Raw genomic sequence first — 21947 nt, 5'->3', positions numbered from 1 at the left:
CGGTTCCCCGCGCCTCTGAGGCTTTGCTCTGGCAAACCCTCAGAGGCACGGGACCCCCCCCGTGGCTGCGGCTTCAGTCCGGGTGCCTGTGGTCTGCTGGGGACGGTCCCTAGCAGACCACAGGCACCCGGACTGAAGCGGCAGCCGCGGCGGTTCCCCGCGCTTCTGAGGTTTGCTCTGGCAAAGCCTCAGAAGCGCGGGAACCCGCCCGGTGCCCCTGGTCTGCTGGAGACGGTCTCCAGCAGACCAGGGGCACCGGAGCAGCTTACGAACGGAGCTTTCTCGCCCCGACCTCCGGGGCGAGAAAGCCCCGTTCGTAAGTGCAGATCCGACATAAGTCGGATCCGCGTAAGTCGGGGACTGCCTGTACTGATCTATATGAGAGAAGTTGTGGTCATCAGCATTATTTGAAATAAAACAAACAAATCTTATCATCTGGGTCTCCCAATCCCTTGTCTTAATTTTATTTTTTAGACAGGGACTTTGTCAGGGACTTGGTTGAAACAGCAACTGGGACAGGAACTTTGTCACAGTATGTCAAACAAATGTTTTACAAATAACTACATTAACAAAGGAATCTTGGAAGAGACAAAATGTACTAATATGTATGTTTTTGGTAAAAAACTGGAGAAGTGAAGATTATGAGACCTGAGCTTTTAAGGTGATTATTGGCCCTATCCATCTCTCATTCAAGTTAATCTTTATGGATAGTAATTCTATGCTCTCATAATATGAATATAGCAGTAGGGATCTATTATCAACCACCTGACCAGGATTGTGATTGTGAAATGCTAAGGGAGATTAGAGAGGCTATAAAAATTAAAAAAAAAAAAACGCTCAAGAATAATGGGGGATTTCAACTCTCTTGTGGATTGATAACTAATTAAAAGATAGAAAACAAAGGGTAGGAATAAATGATCAGCTTTCAGAATGGAAACAGGTAAATAGTGGTGTCCCCAAGAGTCCATACTGTGCTCTATCCTATTCAACATATTCATAAGTGATCTGGAGAAAGGGGTGAACAGTGAGGAGGCAAAATTTGCAGATGATACTAAACTGCTCAAGATAATTAAAGCCAAAGCAGACTGTAAAGAGCTTCATCAAAAGGATTGCACAAAACTAGGTGACTGGGCACGAAAATGGCCAATGAATTTTAATGTTGATAAATACAAAGTAATGTCTATTGCAAAACATAAAATCACAACTATATATATATATATATGTGTGTGTGTGTGTGTGTGTGTGTGTGTGTGTGTGTGTGTGTGTGTGTGCGCGCGCGCAAAATGATGGGGACTAAATTAGCTATCATCACTCAGGAAAGAGATCTTGGAGTCATTGTGGATAGTTCCCTGAAAATATCCACTCAATGTTCAGCAGTAGTCAAAAAATGAAAACAGAATGTTAGGAGTCATTTAAAAAGGGACAGTGAATAAGACAGAGAATATCTTATTGCCCTTATATAAATCCATAGTATGCCAACATCTTGAACACTGCAGGCAGCTATCTTGGCATTGAAAAAATTTCAGTAAAGGACAACAAAAATGATTAGGGGGGTTGGAACGGCTACCTGATAAGAGATTAATCTAGGACTTCTCATACTAGAAAAGAGGAGACGGAAAAGACTAATATGGGATATGATAGAGGTCTATAAAATCATGACTGGTATGGAGAAAATGAACAAGGAAAAGTTATTTTCTTGCTCCCATAACACAAGAGATAGGGATCAACAAATGAAATCAATAGGTAGCAGGTTTAAAACAAACAAAAGGGAATATTTCTTCACACAGTGCACAGTCAACCTGTGGAATTCTTGGCCAAAGGATGTTGCGAAGCCCAGGACTTTAACAGGGTTCAAATAAGAAATAGATAAATTCAGGGAGGATAAGTTCTTAGATGGCTATTAGCTAGGATGGATTAGAATGGTGTCCCTACTCTCTGTTTCTCAGAAGCAGGGAATGGGTGATAAAAGAGGGATCGCTTGATGATTATCTGTCCTGTTCATTTCTTCTGGGGGCACCTGGCATTGGCGATAGTCAGAATACAGGATACAGGGCAAGTTGGGAAACTTTGTTCCCATTCTTATGGCCATTCTTATGTTCCCATTAATTGTAATGGAATTTTGCTCAGAACTTATTTGGAGTTGTGACATGAGCTCCTAAAACAAAGATAGATCCTGAGAGACAGTTAAATTTTTGGCAGACTAAATTTCATGAATCAATATCATAGAATCATAGAATAAGAGGACTGGAAGGGACCTCGAGAGGTCATCGAGTCCAGCCCCCCACCCTCAAGGCAGGACCAACCTCCGTCTACACCATCCCTGACAGATGTCTATCTAACCTGTTCTTAAATATCTCCAGAGAGAGAGATTCCACCACCTCCCTTGGCAATTTATTCCAATATTTGACCACCCTGACAGTTAGGAATTTCTTCCTAATGTCCAATCTAAACCAAGAGGAACAAATTTTCTCCTTCCTCCTTGTGACACCCTTTTAGATATCTGAAAACTGCTATCATGTCCCCCCTTAATCTTCTTTTTTCCAAACTAAACAAGCCCAGTTCATGAAGCCTGGCTTCATAGGTCATGTTCTCTAAACCTTTAATCATTCTTGTCGCTCTTCTCTGTACCCTTTCCAATTTCTCCACATCTTTCTTGAAATGTGGCACCCAGAACTGGACACAGTACTCCAGCTGAGGTCTAACTAGTGCAGAGTAGAGCGGCAGAATGACTTCACGAGTTTTGCTTACAACACACCTGTTGATACAACCTAGAATCATATTTGCTTTTTTTTGCAACAGCATCACACTGTTGACTCATATTCAACTTGTGGTCCACTATGACCCCTAGATCCCTTTCCGCCATGCTCCTTCCTAGACAGTCGCTTCCCATCTTGTATGTATGGAACTGATTGTTCCTTCCTAAGTGGAGCACTTTGCATGTCTCTTTATTAAACCTCATCCTGTTTACCTCTGACCATTTCTCTAACTTGCTAAGGTCATTTTGAATTATGTCCCTATCCTCCAAAGAAGTTGCAACCCCACCCAGTTTGGTATCATCTGCAAACGTAATAAGTTTACTCTCTATCCCAATATCTACATCATTGATGAAGATATTGAACAGTACGGGTCCCAAAACAGACCCTTGAGGAACTCCACTTGTTATCCCTTTCCAGCAGGATTTAGCACCGTTAACAACAACTCTCTGACTACTGTTATCCAGCCAATTATGCACCCACCTTATCGTGGCCCTATCTAAGTTATATTTGCCTAGAATATCATGCGAGACCGTATCAAATGCCTTACTAAAGTCTAGGTATATGACATCCACCACTTCTCCCTTATCCACAAGGCTCGTTATCCCATCAAAGAAAGCTATCAGATTAGTTTGGCATGAATTGTTCTTCACAAACCCATGTTGGCTATTCCCTATCACTTTATTACCTTCCAAGTGTTTGCATATGATTTCCTTAATTACCTGCTCCATTATCTTCCCTGGAACAGACGTTAAACTGACCGGTCTGTAGTTTCCTGGGTTGTTCTTATTCCCCTTTTTATAGATGGGCACAATATTTGCCCTTTTCCAGTCTTCTGGAATCTCCCCTGTCTGCCATGATTTTTCAAAGATCATAGCTAAAGGCTCAGATACCTCCTCTATCAGCTCCTTGAGTATTCTAGGATGCATTTCATCAGGACCTGGTGACTTGCTGACATCTAACTTTCCTAAATGATTTTTAACTTGTTCTTTGTGTATCCTATCTTCTAAACTTACCCTCTCTCTGCTTGTATCTGCTTGATCTGTATCTCACAGGTTTTTCCATTTTACCCAGTTACCTCTGTAGTAAGCCCAACAATCTGTGTTTGTCAGAAAGTGTATCCAGTCTTTAAGTGAAGATAGAAAGAGAACATTCATTGTTATTTTTAAAATAAATACTTTTACATTTACTTTGGGTTTGATGTTTATGTCCACATATATTCAGAATCAAAGTGTTTAGGCATTACCTCTTTATACCACTTGCCCATGACATATAATTTTATGTTCATTTGCATGACCAATATATCAATTTGCCTCTCATATTGATTGCAGTACTCTACCACTGAAATTAATATAAAGTTGCTTTTGTTTTCAAGTCTCAGTGGAAGTCTCAAATTAATTCTCTGGGCCTCTTAATTCTCTTTAATCTGAAATTATGTTAAAACCAAAAGAAATGTGACACTTCCCTTCTGATCTCTTTTCCCCTTTCCTCCTCTTCTCTGTAATTTAAAGATTAGCTGTATTTCTATTTATTACACAAGGTTCAGTGTTTCTTTCATGGTAACTTTTCTCTATTTTTCTTTGCTTTTAGTTTCAACCTAGGGAAGGACAACTTTTAAGTTTAGCCAGGACTCCACATGATCTCTGATGAATTAGTGCAGGTATGTCTAAACTACATGCCTCTGGTGACAGAGGCATGTAGATTAGGCTACCTGGCATAGGGAAATTAAGCAGAGATTTAAATAATCGCCGCTTCATTTAAATTTAAATGGCTGCTGCGCTGAGCCGATCAAGAACATAAGAATGGCCGTACTGGGTCAGACCAAAGGTTCATCTAGCCCAGTATCCTGTCTACCGACAGTGGCCAGCACCAGGTGCCACAGAGAGGGTTGACCGAAGACAACGATCAAGCGATTTGTCTCCTGTCATCCCTCTCCAGCCTCTGACAAACAGAGGCCAAGGACACCATTTTATCCCCTGGCTAATAGCCTTTTATGGACCTAACCTCCATGAAATTATCTAGCTTCTCTTTAAACTCTATTATAGTCCTAGCCTTCACAGCCTCCTCTGGCAAGGAGTTCCACAGGTTGACTACACGCTGAGTAAAGAAGAACTTTCTTTTATTAGTTTTAAACCTGCTACCCATTAATTTCATTTGGTGTCCTCTAGTTCTTCTATTTAGGGAACTAATAAATAACTTTTCTTTATCGGCCCTCTCCACACCACTCATGATTTTATATACCTCTATCATATCCCCCCTCAGTCTCCTCTTTTCTAAACTGAAAAGTCCCAGTCGCTTTAACCTCTCCTCATATGGAACCCGTTCCAAACCCCTACTCATTTTAGTTGCCTTTTTCTGAACCCTTTCCAAAGGCCAAAATATCTGTACACAGTATTCAAGATGTGGGCATACCATAGTTTTATACAGGGTCAGTAAGATATTCTGGGTCTTATTTTCTATCCCTTTCTTAATAATTCCTAGCATCCTATTTGCCTTTTTGACTGCCGCTGCACACTGTGTGGAAGTTTTCAGAGAACTGTCCACTATAACTCCAAGATCTCTTTCCTGATTTGTCGTAGCCAAATTAGCCCCCATCATACTGTACATATAGTTGGGGTTATTTTTCCCGATGTGCATTACTTTACACTTATCCACATTAAATTTCATTTGTCATTTTGTTGCCCAATCACTTAGTTTGGTGAGATCTTCTTGGAGTCCCTCACAGTCTGCTTCTGTCTTGACTATCCTAAACAGTTTTGTATCATCAGCTGTTTGTCGGCTCAGCACAGTAATCTGGACACTCCACGGTTGATATCAAAGGCATTTGTCGACCTCCCAGGTAAACCTCATCCCAGGAGGCATACCTGGGAGGTCGACAAATGCCTTTGATATCGACCGCGGAGCATCCGGACTACCGCGCTGAGCCGACAAACAGCTGATCGGCTCAGCGCAGCAGCCATTTAAATTTAAAAGAAGTGGCGATTATTTAAATCGCCGCTTCATTTTCCTATGCCGGGTAGCCTAATCTACATGCCTCTGTAATCAGAGGCATGTAGTCTAGACGTACTCTGCCTCTCCTGGGTTTACTAGCCTCATCCCCTAACCTCCAACAATTCTGTCCACTTCCTATGTAGCACAACCCCCCGATCCCTCTAAGGAGCAGGGATTACAGGCTGCTTGTACGAGTGGCTCCATCAGGAAGACTTTTAAACAATAAAAATATGCAGGTTTTTGCTGACTCAACCCAGACACTGAATCAGACCTTCTGTCGTTAGGTTAGTTTGCCTTCTATTTCTTGTAGTTTATTTATTGTCCCTGATCTTTGTGAATTACAGCTTTTATAGGCTTCTGTCAAGCCTATAGATGCCGTCTGTATCATACATAGGGTTTGCGGGGTCTCCAATGAACTTGGTTTTACATCTCTCCTCCAACATCAGTAGTTCAGACAGCCATTTGTCTTTGCATCCAAAATAATTCACAATCTAACACTACCCCAGTAGTGGGCAAAAAGAAGCCTGAGGGCCAAATGCAGTTCACTAGGGCTAGCTCCAGGAAGGCTACCAGATACTTTATTTACATGCATGTTCACAAGTATGACGTTTGCAGCACCCATTGAAGCAGTGTATGAGTACTCAGTCCAACTTATTCAATCAGTTTTTAATTCACCAAACTGGAAGAAAGGATCACTTACAAATTCTGATGCCCAAAGAGGTAGAATGGACCTTCATTATATTGTGAGCTTTTGTTTTGATTGTCTGCTTGTTTTAGGTTTCTAGTACAAGTAAGAGGAGGCTTACTTGTCTGTAACTGAAGGTTCTCTGAGATGTTTGGATATTTGTATTTCATACATGGGTGCACATATGTGCTATGCACCAGAGTCCAGACATTTTTCTTAGCAGTGTCCATTGACCCATATATAAACAGTGCTGCCTCTTGTGCTCACAGCCAAGGCCATATGGTAGGTTGTGTGGGTTGAGGCCTCTCTGGTGTCTCTTTTAGCACTGAGTAGTCCAGTCTACAGACGAAGGGATGGAAGGTGGGTATAGGAATTAAAATAGGAATTATACATCATGAAGAACTTCAAGTTACAGATGAGTAAACTTCCTCTTCTTCAAGTGATACTCCTTGTATGTATGCCATATGCAGGTAAGTAGTGAGCAGTCATTAGCATGGAATCTACAGATATTACTTAGTAGATGATGTAATAGATGTCAATATGGAGCGCCAGACTGCACAACAGCTGCTCTAAAGTCATAGTTTGGGTATCCCCTTTAATCCTCCCATCCTGCAGGACAACATTTCAATGGATGCCTCCTTTATGGGTAAGGGAGACTATCTAAACCACTAGACAGACCTCCTGCCCCCATACCACGAGAATATAAAGGGGGGGGTTGTTATTTCCACTCCAACTCATCTGATGAAGTGGGTTTTACTCACAAAAGCTCATGATTCTATACATTTATTAGTCTCCAAAGTGCCACAGAACTACTTGCTGTTTTTAATGTGGAAGTAGGCATTCTTCATGTCAAGAGCTGCAAACAAGGCCCATATGGGATGTGAGATGGGATAATCAATGTAGGCATCACCACGTGAAATTTGGATTTTCTGATAAAAGTGGAAAAGTAACAAAAGCTTGAGAATCAGGGGGTGCCCTCGCCCTTTCTTCAGGATGACGATATTCTGGGAGCAGAAGCCTCATCCCATACAGGGAGGTGCTTCCCACTCTCTGGTTCCCTTCTTGAGAAGATCATCTGCTGCTTCTTGAATGCACTGATGGGACGAGACCCCTCAGGCGTCCAGGGCAAGGGAAAATAGAGAAATTCTATGGGCTTAGGCATGGTGGATGATCTCCAGTGCCCAACTCTTCATAGCGATCTTGTCCCAATATAGGATGAATAAGGTACAACAGTTCCCAAAGTCAACCACAGGTGGCAGGGGGGGAAGTTTGCATGTCTCAATCATCACATCAAAACTAAGACTTCAGGTGCTGGTAAGAAAGGATGGAGAAAGTGGTTGTGGCTGACGTGGGGTTTCCTGCTCACTGTTTATAGGCTGGATAAATGTAGGCAGGCATAGATGGAACGGATGTCTCTGTTGTCTGCACTGTAGGGCTGGGATATATATACACTGACACACAGCAATGTGGCCCTGGAGTCCTTCAAAAAATGACAGAACTTGTCTGTTTTGCTGTTAAACAGATTGCCCTCAGTATGGGGGACGTTCTTGATTATAATTTGTACCTTCTTGGGAAAGGCAGACCACTAGAGTTACACATCCCAGCATATGATGATTTTTAGTAGCAGTTAGCTGTAGGGTCCTGCTCTTGTGCCCATGAGAGTATGCTGTGCTCTCATGACTGGGCTTCTTTTTCAGCACTGATACCACCAGATCCAGGGCACATGAAGGTGTTGGAGGAACACTTAACGCCAATAACAGTTGCTGTATTGGGGGTCCAATGGTCCCAGGTCTGAGTGAACACGTGGTCTCATGGCTCCCCTCCAGGAGGAATTTAGGGAGGTGAAGCTCTCAGGTGCAGGATGGAAAGGATTTGGAAATTGAGCATCGAGCCAGAATGTGAGCCTCATGGATGCAGTAAAGAAACCTCTGGTGTTTATAGATCATGGATAATGAGCATGGGCAGGAAACTGTTTTTTGAACCCCAGAAGGGAGGGTATAGTCCATGGAAGGTGGAGGCAGAATGGGATGGACCACAAAGGAGGATAAAACTATCATTAGTTCTACAATTACTATCCTACATCTACTGCACAGAACATTTTTCAACTAGCCATTTTGTTTCTTTATGATTGTAGTATTCTTTCTTGTTGGGCCAGTTGGTGCTCTTTTCAGTTAAAGTAGGAACGCTGGTGTCATGGCCCAAGTAATCTGCCCAGTAACAAGAGGGCAAAAAAGATCTGCACATCTTGTGTTATGGACTGTCCATCCTGTGACAATGCAGTGTTTAGGATATCATAGCTGAGACTACAGGTCAACAAAAGAAGAGACGATCTGCCTGCCGTTCTTGTTCCTGGTCATGTCCATTCACAAATCCCGGTGTTGTATGATCACGTGTCTCTATGTCTGACATTGTTGTGGCTCCTGCTATGCGCCAGGATCTGTATGGCAGTGTATGTTGCTTGTCAGTGACAACCTCTGATCTAGTGATGTACTGACTTACTTGATTTATTTGTATACCTACCTTAGGCTCTTTGGGATCCCTGGCTTCAAGCTATTTTGTGGAGTTGACAACCATGTGCTCTGTAGTATCTTCTATTTGAATTGATATTTAGTTGGGAATCCTGTTTAACAAATTTAACTTCACTGGTATTTTATATCCTGTTTGTTTCATTTTATTTCTGTGACTATTACCCTCAGTGACAGATAAAGGAGGAAGTATGAGTTTGTTAAAGAAATTCAGTAGTTCCCCATTGAATCCCCTTTCTGGGTTAACATTACAACTATATACAAATGGACAGAAGTCACTCTTGTAACAAAAACTAAGAGTAAGAAGGAACATGGCTTCTGACTATAGCTATATGGCAGTAATAAGAAACTGGAGAGGCATCAATCCATATTAAATATTATCCCCTCATCTGTGAGCACAAAAGGATGTATGATGTGTGTGCAGGTCAACAGATACAGCTTAAGAAAACTTCCTGATTCAGGTGGTTGGCCCTCATGCATATATGGAATACATGTAGGCACCATTACTGAAAGAACAACAGCAGAGTTTTTATATGCTTAACTTTCCAAAAGAAACAAATAATAATGTGATAAAACACACACATATTTTTGGGGGAAAAAGTCACTAACCTAGCTCTCCATTTTCAATCACTTCAAAAGCAGCCCAGATTTCATCCTTTTTGGGAATTATGTTTTTTATTCCTAATACATCGCTGGTTAATTCTTCTGCCTCTGTCAAAGGCGATACCTGTAATACAGATTGTAGTAGTTTAGAAGTTAATAGTTTCTGAAGTACTAGTGGCTGCTTTGTTGTGCAGACCATTTATACTTTTGTGATGGAAAAACTGTCCAACTTTTCTTTTTAAATGCAATCACAGAAATGCCAAGTTTGTGAATCCAATTGTTATTTCTCAAATTGCTGGCCAATACATTTCCATCAACTTTGTTGCATCAGATTGAAAATGATACAGCTAAAAACTGTAACTTCAAACCTTTCCTTTTTCCTTCCCTTCCCTCTTCCCAAAATTAAAACACTACAGCTCAGGACTATTTGAAATGGAAAGTAAAAGCATGTTGTGATCTGAAAAGGTAACAATGACTAGAGAAAGACTATATTTTAGTATACCTTTTCCTCCGCCCCCCACTCAGTATTACATACTTTTGTGGTCTTTCCAAAAAATAAAAATCCAGGATTTTTTGGTTATGTCCCATGCAACATAAAGTGATATGAAATGGAATTAGATAAATTAATAAGTATCTTATTGGAAAAAACTATTTTAGCCCTATCCACCCTTCATTATTGCAAAAATGTAATGTTCTCCTTTACATTTGAACATTAGATCAGTATGGCTTAGAATCCAGTACTTTTCAGGAATGCTATTAGATCCAGGGCTGGAAATCTCAGTTATAGTGAATGGCAAGATTAGGCTTCTCAGCGCCTAAGCAAGGCAGACAGACACTGGGAGAAAGAGACAACAGGATGAAGACCTTCTAAATGACCTTGTGCTGCTAAATAAAGTGTAGAAATCACTAGACAATTGTTAGTTTTCCCATCTAATGCAGGAGTGCAGTGGTGTCATTGTGAGCATCAATACTGCTGTACCGTGCCATCAAATTGAAGGTTGAGGTCACCGTTTTAAAATTTTGCCATAGATTTTTGCTTAAAAGTACAAGAGAAATACCATTTACAGATTTTAATTAAGCCACAGCTTGAATTTAATATATTTAAATGAAGATGAGAAAACACATGAACTGATAAACACAAATGTAAGAACAGGCATGCTAAAACTACAAATGCAAACAAATGTGTCTCATTTCATCAAAAAAAAGTTTATCAACAAGTTATATCGCTTTTTTATACTAACCCTGATTATACTACTACACTCTGGCTCTTTTCTTTCCACATAAACTTCAATTAACAAATCTCCAGCTTGAGAAACCTAAAATAAAAACACAAATTAAAAAGGCATTAAATTTATATAACTTGATTCTTAGTTGGGAAAATACAATCACTATTTCACAACGATACACAAACCTTCTTTCATTTTCTGTCTTGCAGAAAGCACTAGGTACTGGCTGTGGAAGAAGCCATTCTCTTGCATCTAACCAGTTATAGGTAGCGATCCCTGTCTGTCATGGAAATTGCAGAAGTCACAGATTCAAGTGCCCTTCTGCGATGTCCCTGACTTCCACATACTGAGCCTAGGGCCAGACCACAGTGGCTCTGCTTGAGCTGCCCCAAGTCACCAGCTGCTGCTGAGATGGCCCCACAAATTTGCCCCCAGGGAGCCAAATCAGCCATTGGCCCCACACTCCTTAGCAATGCCTCCTCCTAAAGATTTAGTCTGGGTGGGGGAGCTGACAGCCTTGACAGGCCTCTGGGCAAGGTGTGGGGAAGACAGCTATGCGGGGGGCTGTGTACCCTCCCCCCAGGTCAGTTCTTAACACTACCCAGAATGTACCACATGGTGCTCCAGAGATAATTTAAAGGGCTCGAGGCTCCGGCCACTATGGCTGCCACCATAGCAGCCTGTTGGCCAGGCCTGGTCAGGTGTATTTATAGCCTGTGACCTGTCGATGACTTTTAGTAAAACTGCCCATAACTAAATCATTGCCTTAATGATAGGAAGTCTCTACTGTAGGGTTGGCCACTGATTTGGAAAGAAATCTGAAATTGACTAAAACAATCATGATCATACCTAACAAAATTCATAGGAAGTTTAGGTTCAGGAATAGCCATACTGGTGAACGTTAACAGGCAACCAGCTTGTGCTTCAGACGTTCATCTTGAAAGTACAAGCTGAAGAGATCTTTGTTTAGTTGTCCATGCTTGGAGGTTCACTCTGCCTTATTAGTCAAACTTCATGGTCACAAGTTAATATCAAATTTACCTGATACACTCAGCAACATGAACCTATTCCACAGTCATGTTAAAAGAATTTGGGATATGGAAAGTTCATGCAGTTAAACTCCTACTGCCCTTTGCACAGCAAAAGTTCTTTTTCTCAGGAATTTTAAATTCTTCATCCACAATGACAAATCACTTTGGAGTTAATGCAATTCACTCTGGCAGCATGGCCAGGTCACAATGTCATATGGTAGCTGCACCCGCAGAACTACTAATGCTCCTGAGAATGTTTGCCCAGCAAAGTCAATGAAACAGAAATTAAAGTCCCCTGCCTTAATACAGCAGTGGGAACTTAACGATGGTCCATCTACAGCTTCTAGGATGTTCTCTTAGGTGGGTGGGGGCAGCTTGTGCCCCTAGAAGGGGAAGAGCCTTGGATGGAAGAGGTAAAGCTGGGGAGCCAGCCCACAGCACCATCTGGAGTGCATCATGTCAGCTCCCACCCTCCTGACCTCCCAGCCCTTAGAGCTGCCAGGAGCGTGCTGTGTGGTGCCCTGGTGGCAATTTTAAAGGCCTGGGGCTCCAGGCAGTCTTCCCTCTAAGATTTTCTATCCATGAGTGGAGTGAGTTGTGTCTTGTGCACCAATATTGACTTCATGTGCGCTAGTTCGGATGTGTGCTGACCCAGCCAGGGCTGCTGAAGCAGGTGCTGCTACAACGCAGCTCTGGCCCTGGATGGGGCCACAGGAGCAGGCACTGCCCATGATGTGGATGTGGCTCTGGTCCTGGTCTCAACTACCAGAGCAGGCGCTGCCCACCACAAGGCTCCAGCCCTGAGGAAGGGCTGAAGCTAGGGCCAGGGTCATGTAGAGGCTGCTCTGCTGCTCCTAAAATAGGGCAGTCCCCACATGGCCCCGCTATAGAAAAGCTGAGCTGCCATTGCCCAGCTCTGCTCAGGAGGTGGCTGGTCCTCAAATTCTTGGTGAGTGCCCACGCAGGCATGCAGCTTAGAGGAAACCCTAGCTCCAGGTTTTGCCACAGCTGTCCGGGAGCTCCAAACCCCTGGAATCCCCAGGCTCCAGGGCAAATGCCCCCTTTGCACATTACTCCCTCCCCTATTAGAAGGCCAGGATAGACATATGCCAATTTAAAAGTAAATAATTTGTCACTCTGGAAAATGTAAGTCTGTGATTGTGCATGCCGTAGCAGGGTTTCAGGGAAAATATAATAGTAAAGAGAATGAAAAGAATGTGGGGAGAAAGGAAGGTTAATAGTTACTTTGAAGAAAACTGGACCTTTCATTAGATATACATATTTAATACAACATCACAACTAGCATTTAAGTGATAAGTACAATGATTTGGGTCACAATTCTGAGATACAGGCACACAGTTGTGCTATACAATGCATGCTTACATGCATATATATGGCTTAAAACCCAAGGAGGCTGAAAAGGGCGAACAGACTCTTAATCATAATAGGATATTGAGTAGCATAATGAGGTAGCAAGAGAAGCTAAGAAAAAACAAAACTTTGATTACTTTACAGAAACTGAAAAGTAAATACACTATATCACTCAGTTTTATGAATATTGACATATGGAGAAAATGTGACTTTCAAATTAGCTTAGCCTCTGAAGAGAAAAATAATGGAAGTATTTGTGAGGAAAAACTTTATGAAGCTATTTTAAAGAAAGCTTCTTAATTATAGTGGTAGAAAATCTTGTTTTCTGGTAAAGTTTGCTTTTTAGAAAAAGGGTTGCAAAAAGAATGAAGTTGACATTTGATTTCTACTGGACTTACGTAAACAACTGTACATAAAGGAAATGTGCTGCAAATTACAACAGCAAACAAAAAGAGCTGGCAAAGTGTTCAGTAGACAGAACACAAAGAATGGTTAATGAACTGCCAACTGGAATGGAAAACGAGATCATTTTAAGTGACATTTCAGACATGAGACCTTTCTTGGGTTGCAAAAGAAATCTGGGCAGGTTAGCTTTTCTACAGAAGTTTTCTATAACAGCAGCATGGAGAAAACACTATAGCTCTCCCCTTAAGTTTAAAGTGTCTGCATTATTTACTCTCCGTACTCCATCTCCTGCGTGAATGTATTATCATGAGACAGCAACTGTTTTTCTAGAAAGCAGTGTCTTGGTTTTCAGACCTTAATTGAAATATGATTATCAGTAAATTTCAAGGGCAATTCACAGCTTGCATAGACATGTTAGTTCTTGTAGAGCTAATGCACTATTAATAGTGGTATAGTTATGGTAACACTGGCTACTGACTTAGTTTGCACAAGCAGCTGCCTCCCTTTCCAACTGACCTAATGTGGCAATGAAGTTGAGAGAGGTTTGCTAAATTGGTTGGCTGATTAAACTGTGGCAATAGGATCATTGAGGATTTTGCTGCCTGCCTTAAGCTATCCCTTTCTTTCTATAGGGAAGGAGAAAGCATACGAGGATTTGAAGGCAGGGAAGATGCCTTATAGACAGCTACACACAGCTGCTTCTCCAACCTCTGAGATTCTACAGTACACAAAGATGCTCCTCCTGACAGGCACTGTGAGATAGCACACTGCTGTGGGTGTAGTGCTGATGCAGATAGAGAGAGAGAGCAAATTGTGAGTTGGATACAAGTCGACTCCTGCAGATGAAGATCAAATGTGGATCCACTCTTTTGTATGCAAGTATGGTTCTACCCATGGGTATGCATTTATGACAGCTAATCCATGCTATTGTTTGCTGCTGCCCATGCTATAGTGGCTACGCTACTATTTGTAGCTTGCTAGCTATAGGAGAGCCAGTGCAAGTGTGTCTGTATGAGCTGAGAATCATACACACCCCTGGCTTCAAATGTAGACATAGCCACAATTTCAAAGGATTAGACTGTTGTGTACCTTATGCACTTTATGAATGGCAGCCAGCTGCAATTCGTATTCATAATGTCTGAGGGGAAGGTTGTGCTTTTCAAAAGCACTCAGTATTGGCCTAACTCTATTCCCAGTGAAGTCTGCTGTACTACCTAGTCATTTCAATAGAGCATAAGAACCAACAAACTAGATCAGTCTATCTAGCTTAGGATCCTGTCTTCTGACAGTGGCCAGTGCCAAGTGTTTCAGAAGGAATGAACTGAACAGGTAATCACTGAGTGATCACCAGTCACCCACTCCCAGCTTCTATCACTCAGAGGCTAAGGACGCCCACAACATGAGGTTGCATCTCTGACAGTCTTGGATATAGGAACTTATTATTATTTACTAATTCTTTTCTGAACCCCATAATAATACATATCTGGCAGGTAGGACAGAAGCACAATACTCTAGAGGAAGTTTCTGGAGTCACTTTCAGTAGGCATGCAGAACACCCCATGGAGAGTATGAAGTCTATATAGCTTGTCTTTTATGAATGCACAAAACTAGCTCTCCAAGGAGTGGATGAATACATAAATGTATGCATGAGATACATATAGAAAGTTTCCAAAAGATGCACTTGAAAGCTGAGACATCACCATAATACATTAGAAGCATCTGATCCAGCAAAAAACAACTCTGCAGTTGCTGACACACGAGTTCCACAAGACTCGGTTGCTGCTTGGCCACAGACACCAATCCTAATTTAGAAAGGGAAAAATATTAATTTTGACACCCTAGTTGCCACATATGGTCATTATAGCCTTGGGAACAACTTCAAATGAAGCTGAGGTAGGAGGGCTCCTGACATTTTAACATAGTATCAGATTTCCTGCCTTGTTAAAACCAAATATAAAGACAGCGCTGGTAAAAGAGAAAGGGACAGAGATAGATTCATTTATTTTAGAAGATCTTCCTGCTCAAAACGACTCCCAACTGAAACTCAAATTGACTCCTGGGACACAAAAAATATTTGGAATGTTTATCTGATCTTTACATCAAAAAAAGTACAATCAAGTTTTCAAAATGAAGCCATAAAATGTAAAATCAGTCATTGGTAAGCATTAGTAGCCTGTGTTTTACAAAGAATGAGAAGATAGAGTATTTTCAAGTGGGGATGCTTAACTTTATGTAGGTGAAGAAATAGTTATAGATTGTGCACTTATCTTCAATTATCTTCTCAAATGTTGAACGGGTAATTATTTTTTCCTTTACATTTTTATAAAGTTAACTAAAACAACCACCGAGCGACAAGCTCTTCTATGCTGTTAATGACTATTTAAGTTAAGGTCTGCTGGCTTCTTTTTCCATTTCCCAGCCAGTCACTGATATGAAATGACTTTCCACTCAGTGATTATTACTTATACAATCCAGAAAATCAACCTAAAGTGTTGCTCTGCTTTTGTGATTCAAATGCAGTACATTACAGTTCTATGTACACAAAGTTGACAGTGACTTAATTAAACACTGCAGCTCCATTAATATATTTTACAATGGATAGCAAAACCTTGAATACCTAATATTATTTTCCCAAATGGTGAAAGTAGTTCTAGGACATGTTACATTTTGTTTTCCTAGGGTACGTCTAGACTACCATGTTTTGTCGACGGAAGTTTTGTCGACAGATACTGTTGACAAAACTTCCGTCGACAAAGCGCGTCCAGACACATTGAGTTCTGTCGACAAAGCAAGCTGCTTTGTCGACAGAACTCCGTAGTCTGGACGCAGTGTTACAGGCAATAACACCTTCTGTCGACAGAGTTCTGTCGACAGAAGGTGTTATGCCTCGTAAAATGAGGTATACCAGCGTCGACAAAACTGCTGAGTTCTGTCGACGTTATATAGTGTAGATGCTGGTATAGTTTTGTCGACAAAAGTCCACACCCCTAGAAACCATGAGAAAAGCTAATAAAGCAACAATTGCTTTAATTTAGTATCATATATACTTTTTGCAAGTCACTGAGAAGAGAATGACATATTGTACAATAAGTGACACTAAGCCATTCAAAACTACAAAAGTCTGAGGACACTACATTAAAGGTTCAAGCCATAAAACAATTTATAACGCTTATCCATTTCACCCACAAGCAGTGAACAACAAGCCTTCAAAATGCTACTAGGGTTGCCGAATGGTTTCAACAAAAATACCAGACACACTTGACATTACATCACAATCTACATTGCATCTTATTTAGAAAATACCAGACATTTATATTTTCTGAATTTGTTTCCCAAACAGAAAGCTCAAATACTGGACTATCCGGTTCCAAACCGGACACCTGGCACCCTAAATACTACTTGTCCGGACTTGCATGGTATAGTATTTTCTGGAGAGAGTGAAAAGAGGAGTAATTCACTGTAAAAACCCATCAATGAAAAAAAATTTCTCTTTACAGAGTAGGATTTCTCAGAACACACATCGCTGATACATTTCCCTGTTGATCTGTGGATGGGGAAACTGAAACAGTATTTTTGGAATAGATTTTTTTCACTTGGAACTGAGAAAAAAGTATACGTTTCACAATAGTTTTCCTCTGGAGTAAGCAAACATGTAAGAATGCTGCACAAAGTACAGCACAAAGCAGAGCTAGAGAGAATAAAGATGAAATCATGGATGTGTTGGAGCTGTACAGTGAATCAGGAATTCTCTGAGATGGTACTGCAGAAAAAGGACATGCATTTACTGTGAGATGGTACATCTACTGTTTCACTAAATATTGAACAGTGATTTGATACTATCTATGGAAAAATCAATGGCCAGGCACTTCACCCCAGCTGGGGGCCCATGAAGACTTGACAATTTTATTACTCATCATACTCAACACTACCACTGGAGGGTTTTTGTATTTCTCCATGAAAAGGAACAATTTAAGGGGGAAAAAGATCTTTAAAAAACAACTGGACAGGTTAATTTAAAGAAATTGTTCATAAAAAGTTTTCATCCATTTTCCTAGAATAAATTAAATGTAATTTCTAGGCAGTAGTTTCCCTTATGTTTATATAAAATCTTTGAAATAAATACTATCTTTCAACTTAAAAGTAGAATCTGAGGATTCTAGGAGTGTATTTATTTAAAAACAGCTAGTTTTTGAGTATACATTACTATAAGTTATTTCCTGGAGTGTCAATGTATCCATAGATAGGAATTATGAAATTTTACACAAAATTTAATAGCGACTCAAATATTCTTTAAAATAAATATAAAAAAAGATAATCTGGCAGTTGAATACATAATTAAATAGAAGCACTGACACTACTATTTTCAAAAGTCTAAATATCCCATTACACCACAAGTCACTTAGCTGTGAGCTGGAAATGCCTTTTTTAAAAATTTCTTTGTATTAAGTTTGAAATTAAATTGCTTTTTGTTGAAAGAATTTAAACTCATCAGTTCACAGGTTGATGCGAATCAAACCAAAGGCTATAAAATGCAGTGGATGAAACAATCACATACAAAGTCTCATTATAAATGGAGCAGAATTTGTTGCAAGCTAAGTGAAAACAATAGTCAGAAACACGGGAAGCTTAGTTTTTAATTTTTAAAATGAGAAAGAAAGCCTCTAGCCTCTTTCCTTTCGAAAACAGCCTCCAGAACAAGAACCAAGCAGAGTGCCATAGTGATTCTTCCAAAGAAACATGAAACATCACAGTTTGCCTCTTCCTAGCATTCCACTTTGTCCAGAATTGTAGTTCTGGCTGAACGTACTCAACTATCTGCAGCCCCGAAACTCCTAAATTGGTGACCTGTGCACAACACTTCCTATTTCCCTTTTCCACCAACTCCAAACACATCAGAGCACCAATGGAATCTTCACTCTCAAGGCACTTCTGTCATTTATGCTTAAGAAGTAGTGACACCAAAAGATACTGCAAATAGCATCATAGCCATTGGAATTTCTTCCCATGATTTCCTGAGGGGATGAAGTTCTGTGCTTTTTACTGGCATTTCTTGGTGCCAAGTCTCCAGGCAATGACACAGTTAGAAGTTAGAAAAAAATATCTTTCATCCAAGTTTCTATATGCTTCAGCCTTAGGCATCAAGGTTTTATTCCTCTCAGCAACAGTCTTCTCTCAATAGCATCACCACTCAAAAGCAATAGAGATCAGATGTTGTTGAATTTCTTTTCTAATGTAAACTTCAGGGGCATATGGTGATAACATATTCAGTCCTTTGCACTGGCAAGTCAGGTGCATGACTGAAACCAGTGGCAATACAATTTCCACACCCTCCCCTGCAGGGTATATGAGGCAAAATTTTCACAAAGTGAGAGGCGCGCATGCGCGCACGCGCACACACACACACACAGGCATTTAAGTTTCCACACATGCACATCCGCAAAAAGGCCCTTTTCTCCAGGGTAATACAATTTGATGTCTATGTAGGAAGAAGAGAAGACAAAGTAATACAGCACAGCAGAAATACAGAAATCATGGAACATATGACTTCCATGAACACTGTAGCAAACCTACATTTAATGATGAATTAAGTTACTTTGAGATTTACAATGTGTTATATCACATATGTAACCAAAAAGATCAGTCACCAATATTGGCACATCTCAACTTGACTACTATAACTACTATAACTCTTGTACCTCTACAGAATTCCTCAACTTCACAGGGCTTCACCCCAATCTTATTACAGGTTTCCTACACAGATTACAAGTTCCACTTTTGTTGTGGTTAATTCAGCTGCCCACCTGTTCAACAGCTTCCCAAGGTTCAGCTCATTGTTATGGTGTCTAATTGGGATTACACATGAATTCTACTCAAACCCTAGTTAGCTTGGAACTACTCACTTAACAGTTCTTGCAGAGAATATGGCACGCAACAGCTTCATAATAACATTACAGAACTATTCAAAGTGGATTAAAAAATCTTTATGGTTTCAAGCCCCTCCTTGCATTGAAAATAACCATTTTTCATGTGTTCTGTTTGAATACAAAGATCATCTAAAGTGCCCGTCATCTATTGATAGCCTGTTTTATAACTCCGTGCATACAGAGAATTCTGTTCTAAAGACAGGAGCTCAAAATGTTTTCCTAACAGTACCGATCACTACTTCCCACAGTTTGTAACTAAATCAATCTAAAGTTAAAAACTGAGTGGGTTATACAGATAAAATATATTCCAATTGGCTACGTCTAGATTGGCCAGTTTTTCCGGAAAATCAGCTGCTTTTCCGGAAAAACTTGCCAGCTGTCTACCCTGGCCGCTTGAATTTCCGCAAAAGCACTGACTTCCTACTGTAAGAAATCAGTGCTTCTTGCAGAAATACTATTCTGCTCCCTTTCAGGCAGAAGTCCCTTTTGCGCAAAGCTTTTGCGCAAAAGGGCCAATGTAGACAGCTCAGATTTGTTTTCCGCAAAAAAGCCCCGATCGCAAAAATGGTGATCGGGGCTTTTTTTTGCGGAAAAGCACATCTAGATTGGCACGGATGCTCTTCCGCAAAAAGTGCTTTTGCGGAAAAGCGTCTGAGCCAATCTAGACGCTCTGTTCCGAAAATGCTTTTAACGGAAAACTTTTCCGTTAAAAGCACTTCTGGAAAATCATGTCAATCTAGACGCAGCCATTATGTGTTAGCTCGTAATTCCACTTGAACAACAGTGCATGGACAGAGTGGTTTCACTTTTCTGATTTAAGTTTCTTTTTGAAATGGTACATTAATGCAAATCACCATAAACATAAATCTGCTACATGACAACAAAATATCATTTTGTTAAAGTCATTCCCAAATCAATTGATTTTCACCACTTACTTGAGTGTCTTTCCACTTGGTAATAAAGCTGTTCTCTGTATCCATTTGTTTGACCTGATCTTCATTTATCTGTTTAAAATGGGTATTTTGGTAAGTTAGAGTAAAATTAGCATAACACTTCCTCCTCCATAGTGGATTCTTTATGTTGGCTAATAACACTAAAAAATCAAGTGAGATCATTATATCCTTGAAGGAGTGGTTACACTTACAATGTTTTTCATCTGGAGATTTTCCCCATTTTCAATCCAGAAGCCCTAATATTGATCAACTGTAAATCTAAAGAGAAGATTGTTGCATACCACTGAGCTGCTTATAATATCAACACATTTCCTCTGTGGCCCCAGATTTAAAAAAAAAATGCTGCATAATGGTCACAATAAATCCAGTTGGTTTGGTGCTTTTGCGAGGAACATTGGAAGCAGTTTCTCTTTCTCTCTCTCCTTCAAGAGCTCATTAGAGTAAAAAATCTGGGAATACGCTATTCTGTCATACCTTAGTTGCAACAAGGACCATAAAAGGTGAACAAAAATACTACTTTTAAATATCACTATCTTGAAATTCACTAAAAACTATGCAACCTTTTTGCCAGTGAGAAAAGTTGTGTTCGTTCATTTGGAAAAGACTGATTCACAGCAATTCTATAAGCAAAGCTTTTTCTCTGCAGTCTAGGCTAGTTCAGAATTAATGTCTAAAAGCAACCAAATAAAAAGCAAAGGCCACAGAGTTAAAGCATCAGAGAACCCTGCACACTGTGAAGAAGTGTAACCAACATTGGAAAGAAACATTTGTGAAGGCAACATCATAGTGCAAGGTCATGAAATGCATACAGATTCTCATACATTTTATAAAATTTTACCCCCAGAGCACTTAGGTCACTACATTATGTAAGATACTTACATCAAAGAGTTGTACATAATTTTTAATTAGATCTTCAGTTACACTGACTTCTTCATTAGTATGCCCTTTGGTCTGAAATAAGTATGATGAAAACACCATGGCTAGATTGTGAGGGTTCATATTATTGATTTCTGAACATTTCTGCACCCTGTTTGAAGAAGAATAAATCCATTTAGAATACTTCACTGTTGTTGACATTGTTCAAAGCTCGACTCATAAACACAAAGTGCTTTTTCAAACAGCCATATTTTCTACAGTATAGTTTTATAAAACAAAATTAACCTATTATTATCTAGTCTGTTCCATATAACGTAATGTTCTTATGTGCTTTTACGCAAATATTAGTTAATGTTTTCTTTAGGCTTCGGTTTATGGTGGTGAATAGTATCACATCAGTAATCATTTTCCATTTGCTTCATTTTGTGATCTATATAAGTTGGAGAAGGTCAGAAAATGGGGGAAGAGACAATGGAACCTTAAAACAAAATTTAAGGTGAAATTTTCTAACTGGTTGCACTGGTTTTTTTCCCTTAAGGTTGGAAGTGACCATTGTGATCATCTAGTCTGATCTCCTGTATAATGCGAGCCATAAAACTTCCCC

The 21947-nt window shown here is 40.2% G+C and overlaps 1 protein-coding gene across 2 annotated transcripts in view; it reads right to left on the bottom strand.

Moving 5' to 3' along the window:
- The window catches only part of ARAP2 (ArfGAP with RhoGAP domain, ankyrin repeat and PH domain 2), a 213755-nt gene that overhangs the window by 39916 nt on the left and 151892 nt on the right, over positions 1-21947 (bottom strand). For both annotated transcript variants that reach the window (XM_025187574.2, XM_006128750.4), the window contains exons 23-26: positions 21347-21494; positions 20450-20518; positions 10799-10873; positions 9564-9681 (exon numbers count right to left, since the gene is read on the bottom strand). In XM_025187574.2, coding sequence (XP_025043359.2) covers positions 9564-9681; positions 10799-10873; positions 20450-20518; positions 21347-21494 — 410 coding nt within the window. The remainder of the gene's footprint in view (positions 1-9563; positions 9682-10798; positions 10874-20449; positions 20519-21346; positions 21495-21947) is intronic.

Source organism: Pelodiscus sinensis, chromosome 5 (genome assembly GCF_049634645.1).
Source record: "Pelodiscus sinensis isolate JC-2024 chromosome 5, ASM4963464v1, whole genome shotgun sequence".
In the NCBI taxonomy this organism is placed as follows: Eukaryota; Metazoa; Chordata; order Testudines; family Trionychidae; genus Pelodiscus; species Pelodiscus sinensis.
Note: the sequence above shows the minus strand (reverse complement) of the source record. Positions and strands in the feature narration are given on the sequence as shown.